The sequence below is a fragment of the Hippopotamus amphibius genome, chromosome 10 (assembly GCF_030028045.1).
Source record: "Hippopotamus amphibius kiboko isolate mHipAmp2 chromosome 10, mHipAmp2.hap2, whole genome shotgun sequence".
NCBI classification, from domain to species: Eukaryota; Metazoa; Chordata; class Mammalia; order Artiodactyla; family Hippopotamidae; genus Hippopotamus; species Hippopotamus amphibius.
The window spans coordinates 101,829,632-101,854,868 of record NC_080195.1 but is presented as its reverse complement, the minus strand read 5'-3'; the positions used below and the strand labels follow the sequence as shown (position 1 = coordinate 101,854,868).

The following is a 25,237-nucleotide window of genomic DNA, read 5'->3' as shown; positions in this document are numbered from 1 at the left end:
AGACTCCCTTGCTAACAGTGCAAAAGATAACTCTACTGGGATAAAAGGTAACAGTTAATACTGACATTGTTTTATGTTTAGGGATTAAAAAGATAGCAAAATAGATGAAATGCATGATAGGAAACGTGAAAAGTTTAAAGTAGTAAAGTATATTCATCCTCATCATATGTATCTAACAGGTTAAATGAAAACTTTTCAAATACAAATAAATAATATGTTCTTTGCTAACATATAAAAATTTTTTAACTGTCTGACCACAGTGAGATTTCACCTATCAGAATGTTTAAAATAAAAAACTGTGACAGGGACTTCCCTGGTGTTGCAGTGATTAAGAATCCACCTGCCAATGCAGGGGACATGGGTTCCAGCCCTGCTCTGGGAAGATCCCACATGCCATGGAGCAACTAAGCCCGTGCACCACAACTATTGAGCCTGTGCTCTAGAGCCTGTGAGCCACAACTATTGAGCCCTTGTACCACAACTATTGAAGCCCATGCGCCTAGAGCCCATAGTCTGCAACAAGAGAAGCCATGGCAATGAGGAGCCTGTGCACCACAATGAAGAGTAGCCCCCGCTCGCCGCAACTAGAGAAAGCCCGTGTGCAGCAACCAAGACCCAATGCAGTCAATAAATAAAATTAATTAATTAAAAAAAAAAAACTGTGACAATACTAAATGCTGGCAAGGATGCGGAGAAAGTGGATCACACACTACTGGTAGGAATATAAAATGTTACAGCCATTCTGGAAAAGACTGGGAGTTTCTTAAAGACTAAACATTTAAGGGGACTTCCCTGGCAGTCCAGTGGTTGGGACTCCATGCTTCCACCGCAGGGGGCACAGGTTCAGTCCCTGGTTGGGGAACTAGGATCCAGCATGCCATGTGGGACGGCACCAAAAAAAAAAGCTAAAAATTTAATTATATTACCCAGTAATTGCACTCTTGGACATTTTCCCCGGAGAAATGAAAGCTTAAGTTCACACAAAATGTGTACACAAATGTGCACAGCAGTTTTATTCACCAAAAAGTGGGATAAGCCCAGATAGCCTTCAGCAGGTGAACAGTTAAAATGTGCTAAACCCATACCATGTAATACCACTCAGCAATAAGAAAGAACAAACCACTGATACACATGTCTTGGGTAAATCCTCAGGTGATTATGCTAAGTGAAAAAAGCCAGTCCCAAAGTGTTGTATATTACATGATTCCATTTACATAACATTTTTGAAATGACAAAATTTTAGAAACAGAGAACAGACCAGTGGTTTCGAAGGGCTGGGGAGGGATGGTAGTAGAGAAGTGGGTATGATTTTAAAAAGGCAACACATGAGGTCCACGTGATGTTGGAACTACTCAATACCTTGACTGTAGTGGTGGATACATGAATCTACGTAGGTGATAAACTGTACAGAACTTAATACACACATACACATGTCCACAATACAATATACCCACACACAAACGAAGAAAAATAAAACTGGAGAGACCTCATTAAGACTGATGGATTGCATAAATGTTAATATCCTGGTTGTGATATTACACTACAGTTTTATAAAATGTTACCTACCTAGTAGTCCAGTTTCCTAACACATAAAGTTAACTTACCACCAGTAAGGTGGACTAAGAGGACTTCCTGGCCTTTAGTACCATGGTAATACCTGTGAGCTGTTCTGCCACCCAGATACCACCCAACCCCAACGTATTCATTCCCTCAGTGGCCCATAATGTGGCCTGGTAACAGCTCACAGCTCAGTCCATCCATACCCAAGAATTATCCTCAGAAGAAGGAAGCTGCTTTGTGCAAGGTTAATCCCCCTCCCCTGGGGCAGCCCACATCCAATGACTGGTCTATGCACAAGTACAAAGGCCTGGTCCTTGCCTCAATTCAGGACCTCTCTGAACGCCAGAGTTCATTGTGGGATAAGCTGAGGTCCCGTAGCACTGACTTTTTGCTCTCCTCTGTCTAAACCTACTTCCCTCACTGTTCCTGGTGCAATACCTGAGAGCACTCCCCAATAAACCACCTACACACAAATCTCAGTCTCAGAATCTGTTCCCCAGTGAACATGACCTATGCCAGCTAACATTCTGGTCACCCATACTGTACTTTTAGGTAATATCTTCTAAAATAAGTTCAAAGAGTTTAATAAAATCCCATAACAATCAAAATCTAAGCATACCTGATGGCCACATTTAAGACACAGCCAAACTGAAGGATTTTCTTCTGTTTCTTCTTCAGATTTATCTTTTACTTTATTGTCCGTCTTACAATCTTGGCAAATGTTCCATTCCACATTCACTAAAGCCTTTTTCAAATTACCTTGTTCCAATCCTTTTCTAATGTGTCTGCATACAGGTTCTGTTAAAACAAATAATGAAGGAGTACATGAGGTAAAATATGACTTTCTTCAGTTAATCTCAAAACTTACACAATCTGAACTTCAAAAATGAATTTACTTTATAAACAAATTTGTTAGCTAACCTGAAAAGTTAAAATTTTGTTTGATATTTGATTATGAGATGATTATGTAAGAAAGAGATTTTATACAAATTTTGAAGTCCTAGGTATAACTACCACCCCCCCAAATTCACTTCAATTTATTTATCACATCTATTATTCTCTTTATTTTAAAAGCTTTGTACAGAATGTCCCTCATTCAGTCAACAATACAACTGCTGCACACCCGGCTCTGTGGTAGATGCCAGGGAACCTAAAAAGTGACCAACTCACAGCTCTTTCTTTAAGCTGCACACATTCTGGCAGGAGAAGCAAATAAATAAATAAATGTACAAGAATCTCTAAAACATACCATAGCAGCACAAGAAGAGAAGGTTAAAGTCAATGAAAGTTTCACAGGGGAGGTAATGTCTATACAATCTTGGAAGATATTTACAGTAATAAAACTTCTCATATTGATTAAGCACTTACTATGAGAGTGACACTGTGCTACATTATCTCATTTAATCCACAAAACCACCCCATAAGGAAGACTCTACCATCCCCAATGACAGATGAGAAACCTCAAAGTTAGTACCCAAGGTCACATAATTACTGAGCAGCTATGTCAGAATCTGGATTCAAGTCTTTTTTATTTCAAGCTCATACTTTCAGCTATGACCTCATGGAGTAAAGAATAGTCTGAAAAGGCCACATCCCATGAACAAAGGGATGGAGGCGTAAAACATAAAAGTGCATGCTGTCTTCTTAGAATGCCAGTCACGCACGTGTAAAAATGAGCAGCTGGACCTGAGACTGAAAACCCTGCTGAGGCCAGGTCAGTAACCGGCTTTGCAAGCCACTCTAAAGGGCTCTGGTTCTTTCAGGGGCCCCGGAGGTTTAGAAACCCATCAAGTGGCACAATTAGCTATTTGTCCAATGAATGTGCACCAAGAGAATATAAGTGCAAATGAGATCATGTGAAAAACTACAAAATCCCAGTAAGTCGTTAAAAAAACACAAACAGAAAGAAAAAAATACTCTTTTTTCAACTAGCAAATCAGGAAAGATTTTTAAAAATGATACTAACTTGTATCAATAAAGGTTCAGAGAAATGGGTACTTTGTTATGCTGCTAGGGGGGCTGTAAATTAGTAAAACATTTCTGAAGGGCAATTTGGCAACAGATCCAGAAAAGCCTTGAAAATATTTATACCATTTAATTCAGCAATTACAATTCTAGGATCTGTACCAAGAATATAACCAGATGTGCACAGTTTTAGCTACAAAAATGTTTATTATCACTCCATTCATAACACTGAAAAGTTAAAGATTATCTATATTTATAACAGTAGGAGATTACCTAAATAAATTATGAAATATGCAACCATGATCTTTTATATCAGTGGAATAAATATCACGCTATTAAAAATGTTGTGCAGACTACTAAATGACATGACTATACAAACATTAAGTTAAAATGCAAATTACAGAATAATGTACATTTTGATCCCATTTTTACATATTAAAATAGATGTTGATTTAGGGGTACAAACAGTAAAGATTTAATTGGTGAAATATACCTAAAGATTCAGAAGAATCATCAGTTGGAACAGTTTTGCCCTTTGTCCGTTTCTTTCCCATGTTGGCACTTTACCGATTACTTACTGACACAAAATAACAATCTAGAAAACAAGATAAAGTTAGCTTGACAAAAAAAAAAAAAAAGAAGAAGACTGTGTTACAGTTCTCTGGGAGATGGTAACATAACTAAACCATATAATTTTGTGTGTCTATCATACTTTATAAGTTACAAAGACCATTTCCATGTATCATCCAGTTTTCAATAAGAACCCTGAAGTAAAGCATTACCTCTGTTTTTCATAGCTTAGGAAACTGATTCTTGGTTAGGTTAAAAGGTTTTCAATAATGTAAAGGTTAGGAGAGAACCTACAACTTTTTACACAGATCTTGAAAAGTCTCAGCACTTTATTAGGAATTCAACTTCTCACTACATAAAGGTGGAATGGTGGTGGCACTTTGAAACTTAAGATAATTTCCCATCCTTCAAAGCCATCTTTCTTAGCTCTTACCGGCAATGCAATTAGATTTATAATTTCTCAAAGAAAATTAAAGATAATTCTGAAAACAATCTCCTAGAGGGAATTAGAAAATTTACAAAATAATTTCAAAGCCAAATATAAAAAGTGATACACTTCTGCACTTTTCCACACCAAGATTTCCTATGGATGGTAGCTGAAAATTGATTACATCTGCATTCTCAACCATTTACATTATTCTATTATTGACGAAACCAGTTTGGAATACTATGACAAATCTAGCTCACATCAAATCACTTCCTTAGTCAACAATTAAAAATTAGAAAACATGAAAAATACTGAAAGTACACACAGGTCTATCTAACAGTGATTTTGAAAAGTTATATTTTACATACATTAGAATAACTTAGTGTCAAAATCACTTAAATGACTATAATAATTATTTTACCTGGGATGCTTATTAAAATTCTGATTGCATAAGTGGAAAGTAGGACCTGGGACATATGTTTTTAAAACACTTCCCAATTAATTCTGATACTCAGCTGTCATCTTGCTCTGGCTTAGTGTCTCAGAAGTATTCCTCCTTTAGCTCTTAATGGGTTACTGTAATTAAAGGTAATTCCAAAAGGTTTGTATAAAAAATGACTGCCAAATTAAATAACTGTTAACCTCTTCGAAGATAATATGATGCAACAAAGTTTCATGTCTACAAAACAAATGAATTAACTACTAACAAAAGAACACAATTACATAGATATATATGAGGGTATATTTTACGTAATTCTCTCACCCAAAAATAACACTTAACATATCTTATCTGGAATTGCAGATTTTAAGGGGGAAAAAACCGCAACCAAATTCTTGCCTCCAGCCCAACATCCCTCTAACCTGTGCTGCATTTCAGTACCAGAGATATCTTCCAATTATGCTATTTTCATCATATCACTCTATTGATTCAAAGTATTTAACAGCTTTTCAACCCACCTTCCTATGCTTGCACTCGTGGGCCCTTATAAAATGTCCCCAACGCTCTGGTAATCCTGACTCTCATTACTTCTCAACAAAGAACCACTAACGTTTAATCGTATAGTGCTTCCGATCTTCAAATCCTTTTCAATCTCATTTGATTTTCACAAAACCCTTTAAATGGAGGATTTCGCTAAAGAAGGAAACAGAACGATGAAAGATCACAGGGTGGCAGAGATGAAACTAAAACGCAGATCTTTGTGTTCCAAGACAGAATCAAGCCAGTCCCTTTGGTATCCTGCACTGCAAAACACCTTGCTCCCACCTCTAAGCATCTGATCTCTAGCTAGTTCACTCCGTCTATCCAAATCTTCCCAATTCCTCCAAGATTTCTATTTCAACAGAGCCTTAGGCAACCATTCGACTCAAATGAAACACTCAACTCTACTTCCCCGGCGTTTATAGTGTGCACTATTCATCTTGTACCCTAATCAGATATATAAATTGGCTGCTTCTTAAATCTTTAACCTGGACACGTGTTATTTCTCTACCTGGAATCTAAAGTTCTAGGGGTAAGAAATGGTTAGGTATTATTTCTGAATCGCCTATAGCATTTAGCATAGTGTTAGTATATAGTAGGTCGAGAAATACTTCTTGCATTGAAACAGAAAAAGAGAATAGTACCTGAGGCATTAAGGATGATTATAAGGTGCAAAGGTAGGTACATAAGAATGAAGCACACAAGTTCCGGTGAAAAAGAGGTAAAGAATGAAGAAATCTGCAGTAGTGAAGACAGCACTAGCAAATCTGGTTTGAGGACTGCAGTAGCCCAGACTCCAAAGGTAAACTTGAAAGACGAACTGTAATTGCTGCAGGCAGAGGACAGCAGGGGGACTGCTTCAATGATGTGGAAAGAGCTTCAATAAGTTTTTGACAACTATTAAGGGAATTTAATGAGTCGTGAGAAGAGAGTACTGTACCGTCAGCTATAAAACATCAATAAATATATTAAATTTTTCAGGCGAGTCTTCAGATGAACGTTACTTTCTTAGTCAAATTACTCTTCGCAGGACTCCGCACAAAATTTAAATCATAGTTGGTCTTGCCGGCTCTCATATTAACCCAGTTGCCTTCCCTCTCCGCCCTCCCAAGTCTTCCCATGCCGGCTCGGTTCCATTAAGAAATGCAAGCATTTGGAAAACTTTGTCAGCAAGACTAAAACACGGCTTTCAAGGTTTGCGTAGATGTGTCCTCCCCTGGGAGCCCTGAATCGGTTGGGTGACAGATCGTGCCTATCCTACTAACCACCATAAGGACGCGGCAGCAAACGCGGCCCCAACCCGCAGGGTGCCTCTAGCCGCGCTGCGCCCGTCACATCTCCCCTTCCCTCCCAACTGCAACGCACCCACGGGGAAACCTTGGGGTCCACGGGGTCGAGGAGGGCGCCAGCACCGACAACTCATTGGTCAGCTCCTGGAACTGACAGGACATGAGGCCAATGAGAACGCGGTACTGGGCCGAGGCCAGGTAACGTGCTAAAGGAAGAGGGGCCTGCGAGAAGAGAACGAGGTCGGGGCAGGACGTTCGGGCTCTCGGCGCGCAGGAAGTCATGCCAGTGGTGACTGCGAGGCAGTGGGAGTCGAACTCACCCACGGCGACAGCACCCATAACTGCATCCCCTAACGGGCCCTCGGGCTGGGCAGCCAGCTCTGTCTTCCACCGGTGACGAATTGAGAGCGACAGAGCAGAAGCCAGCATGACCCCTAGAGAGCAACAACTTCCGGTACGCGGCATTATGGGAAGTGGCTTTGGCCCGAGGGTGCAGCGGCACTAACTCCAGTTAATCAGCGCCTGCGTGGGGCTCCCGCCGGAAGTCTAAACCCGGCGGCCTCTGGAAGTCTGGCTGGCTGTGAGTTTTTCCCGCTCGCGTGTGACTACGGGGTTATTTAAATACTTCTAAAGTGTGGGTACCTGGTGGTGGTCAGACATTTGGAGTCTCCTGGAGGGTTACCTTACTCAAACACGTCACATTTGAAGGCTGGCTAAGAGGGGGGCATTTAAATTTCGCGCTTTTTCCCTAATTCTGTCCAGTCGACATCTAAAGTTGAGTATGTAAATAGTCTTGAAGTAACCTTGGCGACGGAGATTAAAATTTACAAATATTTACAATTTACTCGTTAGAAATAAGTAAGTGCCAAGCCCTCTGTAAAGTGAAATAAACATAGGCCTCATCCCCCTGGAGTTGTCTTGTGCGGAAGACACAATAATCGGTAGGAAAAAAAGATGCAGGTGCCAACAGAAAAGCAGGCAAGGGATGTAAACAGGTAATTCACAGTAAAAGAACATGATATGAAGAAATACTCATCCTTATTTGTAATCTGATAAAAGTAGATTAAGAAAGTGGCATCCTAATCTGTCGAGTCGGCCAGAGTAATTAATGATGGTTAAATTTGGGGGGAAACTGGCTCTCCTACTGTTTACTGCTGACATATTTTTAAGTTTTCTTCATTCAGCACATAGGCTTTTTTTTTTTTCCTAAAACAGCCTTAGGGCCATTGTACCACCTGCTACCACCTGCTTCCTCTTCCTAGAATGCTGTTCCCTTTTCATCTTAGTGCAATTTTGCTTACACTTTAAAAGTCACTTTCTCACAAAGAAATTGGCTGAACAACCTAGGTAACATAGCTGCCCGATCACTCACATCACCTTATTTTACTTATCCACCAGCAATTATCAGTAACTGGTATTTTTCTTTCATAGTTACCTGTAAATTTACCTCCTCCCCCTGCCCCAATAGATACACAGAAACAAGCAAACATAAGCTCTTTGAGAGATGGGACAGCTTTTGTCTTGTTCATGGCTCTATCTCTAGTACCTAGAAATGTTTGGAACATGGTGCTCAGTAAATACTTATTGAAGAAATACAGTCATGAGAAATGCTTGTACAAGAATATTCATAGCAGCCTTACTCATAGTCAAAAAACTGCAAACAGCCCACGTCTGCATCAAAGGAGGACTGGAAGCACTGTGATATAGTCAGAGTGGAATACAACTAAGCAATAAGAAGAAACTACTGATACACACAAAGAACATGGATGAATCTTTAAAATTACTGAAAGAAGCCTAACACAGAAGTACCTACTGTATAATGCCATCCGTGTGAAGTTTTAGAACAGGCAAAACTAATTACAGTGGGGAAAAAATCAGAGTAGTGTTTGCTTCTTGGGTTGTGTGGGGACAGACTGGGAAGGCTCATGAAGGAATTTTCTGGGGTGCTGGTAATGTTCTATATCTTAATAGGCTTTGAGTTACAAAGGTGTATGCATTTGTCAAAACTCAGCAAATGTACATTTAAGATGTGCATTTCATTTTTACTTCAAAAGAAAAAACTGATAGAGACAGAGTAGGATCATCAAATAGCTCAGTAATCCCATTGGGGGATTGTAGATAGAGAGGGAACTTTAGGAAGCTTTAGGAGAGTGCAGTAAGTTAATGATCATTCACAAAAGCAGGTTTGCCTAACCACAAAACCAAGCAGCCTTGTTTAGCAATAAAACCATGCAACAGAAGCATGAGATGTGCCTCCAAACAATAAAACATTCGTGGCATGAGACCCACATTCTGCCCAGTGAGCTCAGTAAGTTAATGACCCCTAGGACATGCTCTCTGCACACATAAAAAACAATTTATAGAAGGGTGACATTTCAAAGTGAAAGGCCCTCCTAGTGAGACCTAAAATAATTTTTCCATAGTGCCATGACAGTCCCAGCTTGACAATGTAGGGACAAGAAAACTCCCCTGTCCAACCTGGAAGAGGAGCTGATGATGGAAACATGACCTCTACTCAAGAATAAGGAAGAAGGTGGTCTTTTCCTTTGCCCCACTTTTCCTTTGATTATAAAAATGTAACCCACTAAGTACTCGGGGCAGCACAATGCTCGCCTGCCCGCCTGTAAGCCTCACAAGCGTCCTATTCTAATAAATTATCTATAACTTTGCCTCTCGCTGAATTCTTTCTGACATGAGACATAAAGGAGCCCCCAATTGCCAGCTACCAGTTTCAGTAGTACCTGACATCAATGATCATCAGGTAACAAATCTTATAAGATTTCTGCAATGAATATATAACGTAAAGGAAAAAATGTGTATATTTAGTTCTTGGAGAAAAACATTTTAATTACTCTCCTGTTGGAGATAAATTTCTGTGCATGCACAGTGTCCTTCCTAAGGTCGCCAAGGCCAGCATCCACGCTCGCCTGCTCCTATTGCCTTGCTACTCAGCGTCGTTCAGGGAGCAGGAGGATCGTTACTGCTTGGGCAGATCTTAGGAACGCAAAATGTGAGACCCCACCGCTACCTACCGAATCCCGATATGCATTATACCAAGATTCCCGAAAGATTCCACCACAAGTTCAAATTTGAGGAGCAGTACTTTAATGGTCATTTAATGACCCAGGAAACTTGCCAGCTTTGCTTCTCACTGACAGTGGCAGCAGCCGGGAAACGCTCATCGGGTATAACAAAAACTCCGCTCCTGAGAATAACGAAGTTGGGGCTAGGAATCCCAGCCGTCTCTGCTCGGGCTTCCGGGAAGCGCGGGCCTGCGAGTGCGCACGCGCCAGCCTGGGAGGGCGAGGTCTCACTTTCCGCAGGCCGCCTGGCCAGAGCGGTTTGTAGGGTTCCGGCTTCCTAGTCTTAGGATTCTGAGGCTCCCTCCGGATGAGAATTGAGCTGTCGGTGCAGCCAGGAAGCTCGGGGTTACAGCACCGAGGGGGTCCATGGCTCGAGGTGAGTCTCCTGTCCACTGGTGCTGAGTGGGACTGGGGGTTCACGCTCTGCAACGGCCCTTTCCACCTCCCGGAAACTAGGCGACCTGATGGCACCACCTTCCCTCCAGTTGCTCACATCCCATTGGCTAGTTATGGTTTCGGAGTTTCCTGGCCCCGCCCACCCTTCAACCCCCTAGCCCAGGGCCTGGTCAGTCAGTCGTTAGAGGCGAGGACGCCTGCGTATGTGGCGTCGGTAACGGCCCTGGCAACTTTGAGACTGTTAGGCCTTGGGCAGCGAGACCTGCTCCGCGCTTAAAAAAAAAAAAAAGAAAAAGGGAGGAAAAAGAAGGATTCCAATCAGGAAACTCGTTTCATTCTGCATTCTTAAAGCACTCACTAAAATCTTGAGTCAGAAAATTCTCTTAAAGGTGTTTCCGGGACTGAAATTTCATCTACGAAAATAATTTGACAAATCACTTACTTGTGACATCACTCCCGTAGTTGTCCACCCATGGGGTCGCTTAGTCCCAAACTTTGCTGGTTCCATATCATCTTCCAGACCTCCAAACTCAATGATGCCTCCTCCCAAATTCACTCGCTCCCTGACTGACTATAAACAAACGTGCCTTTTAAATAAATGTTGATTACTCCCTAAGTTATATCTTCGGCCGGATCTCTTACAGACGTCATAATTGTACATCCAACTGTCTGCTGGACGTCTCTGCTTAATAGGTGTCTTCATAGGCCCTTCATTACCTGGTATGTCTAAAACCAAACTTCGGATTTCGTCAGTCTTCCCCATTTAAGTAAATGGCAGATCCATTTTTCCAGTTTCTTAAAGCCTTAGAGATATTCTTACATATCACATATAACTCATCAATGATCCTGTTGGTTTCACGTTTAATATGTCCCGAACATGAACAGTAGCTCACCACCTTCACCATCTTACCCTAATCCAAGCCCCCATCACCTATCCTTCTATGGTTGTAGTGCCTACCTGGTAACCCTGCTTCCATATTTGTTCCCCTACCCTTTTCCCCAGTGGTGTGTGGGCCTCTTCTTAAGTAAGTCAAACCCTTCCAGTGGCCTTCCATATCAGTCGGGATAAAATCGCAAATCCTAACCATTCCCTATGAGTTCTAACATAAGCTGCCCCAGATTTCCTCTCTATCCTCGTCTCCTAAAACCCTGGCCCTGTCTCACTCTGCTCCAGCCACCTGGTGTAGCACCATTCTGCTTCATGGACTTTGGACATGCTGTTCCTTTTGCCTAGAAAACTTTTTGCTCACTTAAACACATGGCTTTCTTCTTCAGTACCTTCAACTCTCTTCCCTGCAGTCATCTTAGCAGAGAGGCCGTCCCTGACCACCCCATGTAAAATTGGACCACCCCCCCACACACACACAACTTGTGCCTTATCTTCTTTATCTTCTTCATAGCAGTTTTTCTCTGGACATACATATATGTGTGGGTTTTGTTGTTCATAGTCTTCTCCCACTAGATTAAATCTCTGACAACAGAGATTTTTTTTGTTACTTTTGTCCATTGTTATAGTCTTATTGCTTGACACACAGTAGGCACTCAAGAAACATTTGTTGAATGAAAATAATAATAATAATAATAGCAAGTACTTTATGGCAGTTAATCTGTTACCAGGCACTATTTTAAGCACTTTCCACACATCCTCATCTAATCCTCACAGGCCTCTGTCATTCCCATTCTGGAGATGGGAAGACTGAGGCACAGAAAATTAAGCCACCTGCCTAAGGTCACACAGCTGGTAAGTAGCAGAGCCAGGAGTTGCACCTAGGCAGTCTGCTAACAGAGTACATACTTAAACCACAATCATAAAAAAAGTAAATTCACCTTCTCTCATAACCATCTAACAAGTTGTTTCCTAGTTTCCTCAAATCCAACACAACTAGAAAAGATACGGAATTCCAATAATCCAGAAATTTTAAATATTTATTAAAATATTTTTAATAACCAAGCAAATGCTTAAGTTAGGATGTCAAGTGAAAATAGTAGGATATAAAAATATATGAAGTCACTAGAGAGTAAAGGAAACATTATGTTTAAAGGAGGGAAGTGTGTGCAGCTCCAACTGTAGAGAAGAGCTAATATCATTAGGTCTGCAAAAAATGTTTGAGGGTCAGATAGGTTTGGGATACTATACGTACTAAATCCTCTTCTTAGAAATTCATGGTGCATATTGGCATCTAACAATAAAGACTCTGAGAAACCACACACAAAACGTGTGCTGTATAATTTATTGTGCTGGACTTTTCTGGCGGTCCAGTGGTTAAGACTCCCCACTTCCAATGCAGGGGACACATGTTCACTCCCTGGCTGGGGAAGTTTCGCATGCAGCGAGATGCGGCCAAAAAAAAAAGTTATTGTCCAGATGGAGTCACTTTTGTCTAGGATAAATACTAAACCAGTCTGGGACTTCCCTGGTGGTGCAGTGGTTAAGAATCCGTCTGCCAATGCAAGGGACTTGCGTCAGTCCCTGGTCCAGGAAGATCCCACATGCCACGGAACTAAGCCCATGCACCACAGCTACTGAGCCTGTGCTCTAGAGCCCATAAGCCACAACTATTGAGCCCATGTGCTGCAACTACTGAAGACCACGCGCCAAGAGTCTATGCTCTGCAACAAGAGAAGCCACCACAATGAGAAGCCTGCACAACAAAGAGTAGCCCCCACTGTCCGCAACTAGAGAAAGCCGGTGGGCATCAATGAAGACCCGATGCAGCCAATAAATAAATTTATTTTTAAAAAAATACTAAATCAGTCAGGACAATAAGATGACCCATGGTCACCCTAAAGAAACCTATTGAACTTTGTGTCATTCAGCATTTCAAGAACTTATTTAAGCACACAATGCTTTATGTAATTTTTTTTCCCAGCATGGCATTGACACCCTGGTAAGGTGCTTTAAGGACATGAGTTGAAAACTACAGAGATTGGGAATGCTTAGGTGGTGTTGGCATTGGTTTATACTCTGTTCTGTGGAGACTACCTAATGTGTGCAAAAGTGCTTCAAATTTTCCTCATTTGTTTCCAATTAATCATAAAGAAGTCAACACCCCACCACAGTAATCATTCTCATAATTTTTGGTGTGTTTTTGACGGGACCCATTGCAGCTACTGATCTGACACCTGTGAGTAGTTTGCATTTCTTTTTAAGTGGAAGAACTTTTTTTGCTCTTTAAAAGCACCATACAGTGAACTAGTTAAATTGTTGACCAAATACCATTCTCTGATATTAAAGAAATGACCCAACTATATTGGATGAAATAAAGAAGACTTGAATAAATAGACATGTTCTTAGAGGGTTTATAATGGATCATGCAAGGCAGCCTTTGGGAATTGGATCCACTCTCAATGTGCTGGCATTTTATGATACTGTGTCTACGAACCTAACAGCCAGACAGTGAACTGGGATAAATTCACTCTGTTGCCGACCAGGGTTCTTGGCCTCCTTAATCAATAGAAATTGATAAGAGGCCAGACAAGAAATTCATGTAGGGCTCTATTGGAGCCCCTGCTGCAGCAGGAGGGAGTGAAAACAAGTAACAGTTTCCCTTGCTGACTCCCGGGGGGCCGGGGGGGTGGGTAGGGGCTAGTTGGTTCCTTATGTGGGGTGAGGATAGGGGTGCATCCAGGGGTCAGCCCAGAGGGCTCAGGTGACCTGCCCACCCCATTGGTGGTACAGTGTGGGTTTTGGGTCTTTTTGTATATTGCTGTTCATAATTTGCCCCAACTGTGCCTGTATGCAGTCATTTTTAGCCCCTTATAGTTTCTTTGTATTTTGCTGCTGGAGACGTTTGTCCAGGTGCAAGCACTGCAGCAAAGGGTCCCAGGTCCCAGGCTTTCTCAACTCTGTTGGGCAGCTGTCGAGGTCATCATCCAGTATGCCTTTCCCCCAGGAACCTAACACACCCTCACCCCATCCTCCCAGACCACAACACTGTTGCCCAATCACCAATTATGTAAACTTTTCCCTAATAGACAGTTGGCGCCCTCTTACTTGTCTCAGTATAGTTCTATTAGATACTGCATACAATCAGTATAATGACAATGTGGAGTGTGAGTTGATGGTTGATGGAGACATATTAGAGGCAGAGGCCAGGTAAGAGGATTCAAGGTTCTGGAAGAAGATAGATACACACTCAACTTTGAAACTTTAAAGAGGTTGTTTAATAAAGGGGCTATTTACAGAGGTGTGGCCAGGTTTAAAGGAACCATGACTATCCCTAGGCCTGCAGAAGCTTGGTCATAGGGGGTCACAGCCATTGTCAGAATCCCACCACAGTAGGGAAGGAGTAGTGAAGAAATACCCTGGCCACTTTCTCCTCCCATCCTCCCACTTCCTGCCAGAGCACTGGCTAAACCCAGTCACAAGAAAGGCAGAAGACTTGGGTGCTATAGGCTGTAGAGGTCAGCTGTCCAGAGTCCAAGGAGGATCAAGAAGGGATTTAGAGGACAAACAGAAAGTAGCCAGCACAAGAAGAAATATTATAAATGATGAGTCCCTGAATTAGACCTTGGTAGTTGGGCTTGTGAAGAAGGGACAGGTTCAGGTCTATGCTGTTTTTCTTGTGCTTTCCTGTCTTGCACACCGTTCTCTTTCCTCACCATGCCTCCTCCTCCCTTGTCTAAGTCTTACCCTTCCTTCAAGGCTCCACTCAAATTCTGCCACCTTCCTCAAATCTTTCCAGGTGACCCGTTTCATTGATCATGCCCTCATTTTAATCCTCATGATAATACCTATACTGGTCACTTAACATTTGGCCTTTTTACCTTCATTGTTCTATATTTTATTAGATATAAGTCCCAATCTTTGAAATAAACAGAAGGTTCCAAGAAGGAATGAAGGATGAAGCTCTACATATAATATCTGCTCAATAAACCTTTACCAAAGATGAGAAGGAATTCCATGAAGACACCATCAACTGAAATAATGGTGTTTGATCTCACAGAGTAAATTCTCATTGAGCAGGTAAGCCATGTGTCCTCTGCAGCAGTGAGACTGAGCTCTTTTCCATTCAGAAGTATAACCCTTTTTTTTTTCTGGTGAATTTAGTAGTACTACATGTTAATCATGAAACTTCAAACAATATAGAAGGACACAAATTAAAAAGCGAAAATCCTTCCCTTCGTCCCTCTACCCACATTTAGCCAGCTGTTAACAGGGTAAATTCTCTTCGTGATTTTTTTTCCAGGATGTGTGACGGTATAAGAATGAATATTAAGATTATTATTGATTGATTAAGATTATTTATATTCTACAATCTACTATTTTAGGTAACCATATATCATGAACATCAATGTCAATATCTTTTTAAAATTACCTCGTAATATTCTACTGTTGGGGTACATGGGCATACCTTACTTTATTGCACTTTGCAGATGCTGTTTACTACACGTTGAAGGTTTATGGCAACCCTTGAGTACATCTCTTGGTGCCATTTTTCCAACAGCATTCACTCACTTTGTGTCTCTCTGTCATATTTTGGTAATTCTCACAATATTTCAGTCTTTTTATTATTATTGTATTTGTTATAGTGACCTGTGATCAGTGATCTTTGATGTTATTATTGCAAAAAGATTATGATTGAGGTATATACATTGTTTTTTTTTAAACATAATGCTATTGCACACTTAAAAGACTACAGTATAGTGTAAACATAACTTTTATATGCACTGGGAAATCAAAAAATTTCTATGACACTTTATTGTGATACTTGATTATGGTGGTCTGGAACCAAACCTGCAATATCTCCAAGGTATGCTTGTATATTTATTTAACTAGTCTTCTATTGCTGAACATTTAAGTCATTTCTGATTTTTTTCTTATTATAAACAGTAAACAATAACCATCCTTAGAAACACGTTTTTATGTACTAATTTTTTCTTTAGGTCAGCTTCACAGAATTGGAATTTTTAGATCAGCTTTCCTTATAGCAACTTTTCCCCCTTTTTCTTTTTTCTTTCTTTTTTTAACGCCAACTTGATAAATTTAAAATATTTCAGGACAATGGAATATTTTTCCTATTCTTCCCCAAAAGAATTGTATATATAAAATATATATCAAACACAAGAAGACTCTGAAAGGTGGAGAGAAGAAAGCAGATCAGCTAAGGACCTTGGGACCCAAGGAAGGACATGGTGGTCACTCCCCTGGGTATTCTTTTTTGCCTCAAATATCCCATATTTGACACTGAAGAAGCAGCAACCCAGAAATACCAAGGGTACCAACCAAAAAAAAAAATTAAGCCCTAACGAAAGCTTGCTCTCTCTAATAAAGTATCAAGAAAAGTACAGTCTAGCAAGACAGAAAACATTTAAATAATAAATACTGTATACCAGGCAGATCCCATGAAAACACTGTGGCCTCTCCTCCACTCACACCAGCAAAGGGAGCCTAGATTCCATCTCCACTGAGCTATAATAAGCACCTAATGCCCACCCCTTGTCAGAAAGCTGTCAGAAATGTATGAGTTGGGACCCCCAGAACTTTCCTCCCTGCTAGGCAGTAACAAGCACCGCACTACAGTGTCAGTGGAGTGTCAGTGGAGGCCTTCTAGGGAGCAGTAATGAGGCACTCCTATTCCTCACAGCCAGGGAGGTATCCTTAGCGCCTACAGTGGCACTAGAACTCCCATCCTCTCCCAGCAGTAATGAAGAGCTCTCTCTACTCCCCCACTCACCTTAGATGTCAATAAAAGCTGAGTAGGGAACCTGGATTTCTACCACACTTGGTAGTGATGAAGCAGCACCCACCTACCTCTTCCCTTCCTGGAGCATTACCAGAAAAAGCATGCTAAAATGGAAGATTTAAGTAATATCCAGAGTCTCATAATACCCCAAATGTCCAAGTTTCAATCAGAATCACTCATCATACCAAGAACAATGAAGATCTCAAACTAAATGAAAAAAGAAAATCAATAGATACCAATGCCAGAATGACAGAGATGGTAGAATTATCTGACAAAGATTTTTAAATCCCTATCATAAAAATTTTCAGTGAGCAATTGCAAACACCCTTGAAGCAAATGAAAAAAAATAGTCTCAGTAGAGAAACAGAAGATCTAAAGAAAAACTAAATGGAAATGTTAGAAATGAAAAATACAACAACCAAAATTAAAAACACAGTAGATAGACAACACCAGAAGGAAAGGAGCAAAGGAAAGAATCAGTAAACTGGAAGTTACAACAATAATTGGAATAACAGAGAGAAAATAGACCAAAAATAAATAGAGTTTTAGGGACATGTGAGACTATAATAAAAGATCTGACATTCATGTCATCCCAGAAGGAGAGTAGAAAGAGAGCAGAACTGGAAAAGTAATTGAAGAAATAACGGCTGAAAATTCCCCAAATTTGTCAAAAGGTATAAACAGATTCAAGATGTCAAACAAGATGAACCCAAAGAAATCCACATCAAGACACATCATAGTCAGACTTCCCTGGTGGCAAAGTGGTTAAGAATCTGCCAATGAAGAGGACATGGGTTCAATCCCTGGTCTGGGAAGATCCCACATGCTGTGGAGCAACTAAGCCCAAGTGCCACAACTACTAAGCCTGGGCTCTAGAGCCCATTGAGGCACAACTACTGAGCCCAAGTGCCATAACTACTGAAGCCCACGCCTAGAGCCCATGCTCCACAACGAGAGAAGCCACTGCAATGAGAAGCCCGCGCACCGCAACCAAGAGTAATCCCCACTTGCTGCAGCTGGAGAAAGCCAGCACGCAGCAACGAAAACCCAATGCAGTAAATTAATTAATTAAAAGATGCATCATAGTCAAACTTCCAAAAACTAAAAGAAAAAAATCCTGACAGCACCAAGAGCAAAATGAACCTTAGCTGTAAGAGTAAACAATTAAAATAAGAGAGTACTTTCCATCAGAAACTATGGAGACCAGAAGGAAGAAGCATAATACTTCTCAAATGCTGAAAGTAAAGTACTATAATCCCAGAATACTTATATCTGGTGAAAATATACTTCAGGAATAAAGGAGAAATCAAGACATTCTATGATAAAGGAAAGCTAAGAGAATTTATAACTAGAAGACTTACCCTAAAAGAATGGCTAAAGTAAGTTTTCTAAACATAAAAGAAACAATAAAGGAATTATGGAAGAAATATCATGACTGAGCAAAAATATAAATGGACAAAATGGATTTTTTCTGAGTTTTCTACATATTTGATGGCTGAATCAAAAATTATAACATTTGTTCTAAATGTATGTAGGAGAAAAATTTAAGATCATATTTTTTTTAAGATTTATTATTTTTTTTAAATTTTGGCTGCGTTGGGTCTTCATTACGGTGTGCGGGCTTCTTGGTGTAGTGGCTTCTCTTGCTGTGGTGCACAGGCTCTAGGTGCATGGACTTCAGTAATTGTGACACACAGGCGTTAGAGCACACAGGCTTCAGTGTTGTGGCTTGTGGGCTTTAGAGCGCAGGCTCAGTAGTTGTGGCGCACAGGGGCTTAGCTGCTCCGGCATGTGGAATCTTCCCGGACCAGGGATCGAACCCGTGTCCCCTGCATTGGCAGGTGGATTCTTAACCACTGCACCACCAGGGTGGTCCTGTCATTTGGATTTTATAATCTTGTACTTTTTTTTTTTAATGTTAACATGGGTTACTTGAGCTGTGGGATAATTAGCCTTTATTTTCTCTTTTTCACATTCTTCTTTTTAAAAACTAATGAATTTTAAGTTGAGAGAAAAATTAACCATTCACATAACTAACTCTTACTTATTCTTTTCATTCTAAGTTTCCAAGGTAACCAATCAGAGCCTCTCTCCTTGTTATATCATTGATATGGCTTTTGACTACATAATTAGTTTACTTCAATGTAATTAGTTTACTTCATTGTGGCAGCTCAAGATGTCACATCAACTGTCTAGATACAGAGGAATTTGGTTCCTGGTTATTATGAGAGTTTTATGGTTCTTATTGGATTGTCCCGTCGTTTGGATCCTTAGCATATTACATCTGAAAGTAGAATAACCAGAAGGTACTCTGATTTTCATATCTGATGAAGAAATCAAATTTTTGATAAGTACCCGAATTCAGTAAGTACCCATATTGAGTTCTCCCAAGATTGTATAATACTTGTATATGTCTCTCTTATCCTTACCTTCTTAGAAACCTACAGGTATCCAAAAATGATTGAGATTGAACAGGCAGAGGCCCAACTCTCTGAGTTAGACCTGCTGGCCAGTATGTTCCCTGGTGAGAACGAGCTTATAGTGCATGACCAGCTGGCTTTAGCAGAACTGAAAGATTGTATTGAAAAGAGGACAATGGAAGGACGATCTTCAAAAGTTTACTTTACTATCAATATGAACCTGGACATATCTGAGGAAGCAACGGTAATTCAATTTTACTTTCGGAAGCGTTAAAACATGTCTCAACTTTAAACGGCACTTAGGGCATTTTTTCTCTCTCTCTCTTTTTTTTAATCAGGTGATGTTTTCTCTGGCCTGTGTTCTTCCCTTTAAATACCCTGCAGTTCTGCCTGAAATTATTGTCAGGTATGTTACAGAAACTGGCCAACTTTAGAGGCCAAAACTAATCTGTGAATAAAAGCAATTCTCAAGTTTGTTTCCTCTTCCAAGAAAACTGATTCAATTTTTAACCCTGTATCTTTTCCATCAGATCAGTACTATTAAATAGATCCCAGCAGGCTCAGCTGAATACAGATCTGACAGCATACTTGCAAAAGAATTGCCTCGGAGATGTCTGTATATTGAATGCCACAGAGTGGATTAGAGAACACGCTTCAGTCTATGTCAACAAAGACACCACACCTTCCCCTGCTCCAGGAAGTACAGTCCAGCCAGTTGACCTCATTCTCACAAGACTCTGGATCTACAGCCATCACATCTACAACAAATACAAAAGAAAGAATATTCTAGAGTGGGCAAAGGAGCTTTCCCTATCTGGGTTTAGCATGCCTGGGAAACCTGGTGTTGTTTGTGTGGAAGGTCCACAAAGTGCCTGTGAAGAATTCTGGTCAAGGTTGGCTTTCACAACTTTTGTATGCCTTGTCAATAATTTTAATACTAAACATGATACTAGAGATGTGGAAATCAGTTGTATCTTATGGGATTCAGTCTAAAACAGCACTCACATATGGTCAGCATCACTCCCCTCACCTGATACAGGGCACAAAGAAGATGTTCTGTAGATAGATGTTAAATTGAACTCCTGTCCAAGATACTCTCTAATGTCCCCACCATTTCTGTGGGTCTGATTCTTCCCTCATCTTAGTGATGCTGTAAGTTGTGTGTATCCTGTGAAACAAGGGGATTTCTAATCTTCTCATTTCTCTACTACTGATATCCTAAATGAGTTTCTGAGAAGTCCCTTCGGGAGGTCGAGATTCAGCAATTTCCACATTTCTAAAATGCTAATACAAGGCAGTGATAATGGCAATAAATAAGTTTGGGGATGGGATTATAACCAGAATCATATTTGATTAAAATAAAATCCATGTGAGATAAAAGTAGATTTCTTTACTTCTAAGAAAAGCACTGATAAATCTGTTTTATAACTTCTATTTTCAGTGCTTTAGAATACACATTTTCAAAATTTCTACTCTGAAAATTTCTTTTCAGACTCAGAAAATTAAACTGGAAGAGAATTTTAATTCGCCATCGAGAAGACATTTCTTTCGATGGTACAAATGAGGAAATGGAAAGACGAAGAAAATTTTCAGTTTTTGAAGAAAAAGTATTCAGTGTTAATGGAGCCAGAGGAAACCACATGGACTTTGGTCAGCTGTATCAGTTTTTAAATGGCAAAGGATGTGGGGATGTTTTTCAGGTGTTCTTTGGTGTGGAAGGACAGTGAGCAGAGGAGTAGTTGACAGCATTTTGCCACTGTTGGTCTTTTGACTTGTTCCCCACTCTTCTTGAAAGATTAAGTAATTTTCTAGCCCCGTTCTAGAATGTTAGGGGAAAAAAAAAAAGAGGAAAAGTAGTATAGATGAAGTACATCTCTTAAAAATATGTCATGATTGAATGCAGAACTGTTTTAAATTATAATCTTAAAATTGTTGAAGACATTTCTTGACATATAAACTACTTATTTTGAAAGAGAAGTTAATTATATTTGAGGATGATAATGTTGGTAGTCCAGCTTGCCACCCATTCTCAACCCTCTTCCCCTTTATCTGCCTCCACTAAAGAACCTGGAAGAGCTAAATGCTCACTCTCTTAGGCTCTCTTGCATCTAGGGTGGCCTGGGGACACAGTTTTGGCCAGGGTACCTTTGGGAAAAGTTTTGCTTTTCTGATTAAAAATGATAGATGCAGCCAGGGCACCTCTTCCCTCTCTTTCTGTCACAAACACCAAAGTGATGACTGGAGCTGCAATAGTCCTCTCGAGGAAGTAAGGGTCAGGAGGGCCACAGAGATGCCAGTCTTCACGTTGTTGAGCTACCGATCCAACACTAGCCGCTGCCTATCTCTAGATAGCTATTATGAAACAAAACCAGTTTTATTTATATGTCTGTACATGTTACTAGCCCTTGAAAGTTAGTTTGCCAAATCTTTTCAAAGCATTAGTTTTACATCTGCCCCAGCCATTTGATACAAAGATGGGTGAAATTTTTCTTAAACAGAGATTTTTGTATACTTATGCTCAGCCCCTGGTCTTTGGCTCACCTCACAGAAGGCTTTGAAGCACGAGCAGAGCTCATACTTTTTAATAGGCCTCAACTATTCATCAAATTGGTCATCTAGAGCATTTGCTTTTGACAAATTGGATTTTGACAAATTTTTCATTCTGGAAGTGGCTTTCTGTAAATTTACTTTCAGCAAATTAATCTAGAGTCAAATAAACACACTACCTGGTTTTTGAGGCCCTCCATAAATCAGTTGCAGAAGTTCTTATTAAATATTTACTAATTGCTAGCACTCAGGTTGGTACTGTGTGTTGGGTATTCCTTGAAGATTCAGACTTGGATAAAGAAATTGGAGGGGGGGGCGGGTCACACAATGCATTGTTTATCTTAGTAAAAAGTTGGAGGCAACCTATGTGCCCATCACTAAGTGTATTTTCCAATACTAAGTAAAAATCAAAAGGAATAAAGTAGAATTAACTAGGCAATGTGGATAGATCCTAAATATAAACACAAATAAGAATTCAAATGGTATTCATAGCCTATATTGGCTGCAAATCTTACGTGCCTCCTCAGATTCCCTCTCTGCCGCCTACCTCCCCAGTGCCCTGTCAGTTGCCCTGGAAATATGGACCAGCTGTATATTTAGCTTCTGACTGCCACCAGCCACTTCCAGATTTGGATGAAATACCCCACAGAGCATGAGACTGACATCCCTAGAGACCACCAAAGGGGCCAGATGATGTTTGTGATACTTTAAGCAGGACTAAATTGCTAAAACATTTTTAGTCTTTGTACATTATTTTAATAAAAAACACATTGTTCTGTATAAATATATAGATCTCAAGTGTAATATAAAAACATAGACTGCAATAATGTAGCTTTGTAATTTTCTTCTGAGACAGACCTGTCAACTTTAAAGATTGGACTATTAACAGTGACCAAGGGCAGTACAGATTTTCCAACCTCATGATTAGTAAATTTTTTGAAAATGTATGGAACTATCATCATCAAAAAAGAAAACAGCAAGTTAGATGGTCCTGGCTACATTTTATAATGTAAGAGACACAATAAAAGCCGTAAGAAACTACAGTTTAATGTTAGAGGTATACACAATATAGCTTTCTCAGACATTTACCAATGATTATGTACTTCATATATAAACATCCTTAAATGTAAAACTGTTCAGTATGATTGCATGTTTATTTCACAATGACAATTTTTCAATGTATTTATCTGAAAAAAAATATCTTGAACTGGAGTCATCTATAAAGAAATAATGATAAATCCTTAAAAGAAACTCTTAGTCCCAAATCAAATTACGTTTAAAAGTTAAAAGATATCTAGAAAGCAAGAATGTGGGCAGGAAACATTGCCTACATGTCCATTTTTATTTGTAAAAATAATTCCTGGGAATTCCCTGGCAGTCCAGTGATTAGGACTCCAGGTACTTTCATTGCCGAGGGCCCAGGTTCAATCTCTGGTCCAGCAACTAAAATACCACAGGCCAGGCAGCATGGCCAAAATAATAATATTATTATAATTATAATTTCTGTACAATAGTATTCTTGAGTCAAGTAAAACAAAACAAAATTTTAAAATTCTGAAATTATTCCCACAAATAAAACTAGTTCAGCTTGGATTAAAAATTCAAAGCTAGTCTACTATCTGCACATTAATTTGATAAACTGCATTAAAAAAATACTGCATCTGCTGCCATGAAGAACTGATGATTACTTTCGGCATTTATATAAAAATAACTGACAGATTTTTTTTTTTTTAAGAAAGTTGTATATCAGGGAAACCCAACAGAATCTATCATTCGTAAAATTCCATTTAAACTGCAAGGCAGTCAAGTTAATAGCATACAAGGACAGGTGAACGTACATTATTTCTGCCAGTCCCCCGTCTCCGGAAACAATGATTACAACTACTGAGTACAAACTGAGCCCACAAAAATTCTGCAAAGGGGCACTATGCACAATCTGGCAATCTGACCGCACCGCGTCGGAGCAGGGATGTAGGCCATAGCGTCCTTTGCCATCCCTACGAAATATCAAAGACGGACCCTTTCGAGCCGCAGGGCCCGGCGACGGGAGATTCCAGTAGGAAAGGCGGGTGCCTGGCGACCTACGGACACCAGGGTCCCGAGGAGCTCCGACGTGCGCTGGGGCGTTGACAGACACCGTGCCCTTCTCCTACAGCACCCCGCATGGACCACAACGCCACCTGGGCAGGCACCGAGCACAGCTGGGAAGAGCCCTACGACACTTCACGCATACTCCCCGCGTTCGTCGGCACGCTCCGGAAGCACTAGCCCTTGAGGGTCGGAGGCGTGGTGAGCGCGGGGGCAGTTGGATTGGTAGCGTTACTGCAGCTGGGGACGCTGGTTTTAGATCTGGCGGGATGGTTCTGACCCTGCGTGGAGTTGTGCGGGCCTGCCTCGTCCTTCGGGCGGGGATACTGAAGCCCTAGCTGCTGCTCTGATACTGAGATGCGCCCTTTTTCTTCTTTTTTTTAAAATAATTAACTTTTGGTGGGGAAAAATGGCATCGATTCGCGTTCTCTTGGGATTTCCCGGATGTTGCTAACAGCTGGGAGAATTGGAGGAATGATGCTCTCTGGAACCCTGCTGGCACCTTCCAGGTCCAGGGAGTCCCGGAATTTTTTTTTTTTTTAAGAAGTTTTACTGACATACAGTTAACAGACAATAAACTGTATATATTTAGAGTGTACAATTTGGTATCCCAATCTCCCAATTCATTCCGCCCCCCAACCCTCCCCACTTTCCCCAGTTGGTGTCCATATGTTTGTTCTCTACATCTGTCTCTATTTCTGCCTTGCATACCGGTTGATTTGTACCATTTTTCTATATTCCGCATATATGTGTTAATATACGATATTTGTTTTTCCCTTTCTGACTCACTTCACTCTGTATGACAGTCTCTATGTCCATCTATGTCTCTACAGATGTCCCAGCTTCATTGCTTTTTACAGCTGAGTAATAGTCCATTGCATGTATGTACCACATCTTCTTTATCCATTCATCTGTTGATGGTCATTTAGGTTGCTTCCATGTCCTGGCTATTGTAAATAGTGCTGCAATGAACATTGGAGTGCATGTGTCTTTTTGAATTATGGTGTTCTCTGCGTATATGCCCAGTAGTGGGATTTCTGAGTCATATGCTAAAGCTACTCTTAGTTTTGCAAGAAACCTCCATACTGTTCTCCATAGTGGCTGTATCAATTCACAGTCCCACCAACAGTGCAAGAGCATTCCCTTTCAGAGTGTCCTCGGATTTTAACCAGGAAATTACTGAAATGAAATATTAAATTTTTAATATTAAAAATATTTTTATTTGGT

The 25,237-nt window shown here is 40.4% G+C and overlaps 2 protein-coding genes across 9 annotated transcripts in view; one reads left to right on the top strand and one right to left on the bottom strand.

The window, feature by feature from the left end:
* USP16 (ubiquitin specific peptidase 16) overlaps positions 1-10,045 on the bottom strand; it is a 31,518-nt gene extending 21,473 nt beyond the window's left edge. For 3 of the 6 annotated variants that reach the window (XM_057696454.1, XM_057696459.1, XM_057696458.1), the window contains exons 1-3: positions 7,111-7,237; positions 4,019-4,120; positions 2,180-2,358 (exon numbers count right to left, since the gene is read on the bottom strand). In XM_057696454.1, the coding sequence (XP_057552437.1) occupies positions 2,180-2,358; positions 4,019-4,079 (240 nt within the window). In that variant the 5' untranslated portion in view covers positions 4,080-4,120; positions 7,111-7,237. Of the gene's footprint in view, positions 1-2,179; positions 2,359-4,018; positions 4,121-5,479; positions 5,655-6,145; positions 6,331-7,110; positions 7,238-9,822 lie in introns of those variants that run through there. The other 3 variants (XM_057696455.1, XM_057696456.1, XM_057696457.1) reach the window with 3 other exon arrangements.
* RWDD2B (RWD domain containing 2B) lies at positions 7,251-23,054 on the top strand. 3 transcript variants are annotated; one of them, XM_057696463.1, is made up of 6 exons: positions 7,251-7,370; positions 15,061-15,235; positions 19,393-19,619; positions 19,714-19,781; positions 19,906-20,268; positions 20,868-23,052. In XM_057696463.1, exons 3-6 carry the CDS (start codon positions 19,413-19,415, stop codon positions 21,100-21,102), a joined length of 873 nt encoding a protein of 290 aa, XP_057552446.1. In that variant the 5' UTR covers positions 7,251-7,370; positions 15,061-15,235; positions 19,393-19,412; the 3' UTR covers positions 21,103-23,052. The 3 variants fall into 3 exon arrangements, with proteins under 3 accessions (XP_057552446.1, XP_057552444.1, XP_057552445.1); XM_057696462.1 differs by lacking the exon at positions 7,251-7,370 and adding an exon at positions 10,101-10,249; XM_057696461.1 differs by lacking the exons at positions 7,251-7,370; positions 15,061-15,235 and adding an exon at positions 10,099-10,249 and having other exon boundaries at positions 20,868-23,054.
* Positions 23,055-25,237: the final 2,183 nt, after the last annotated feature.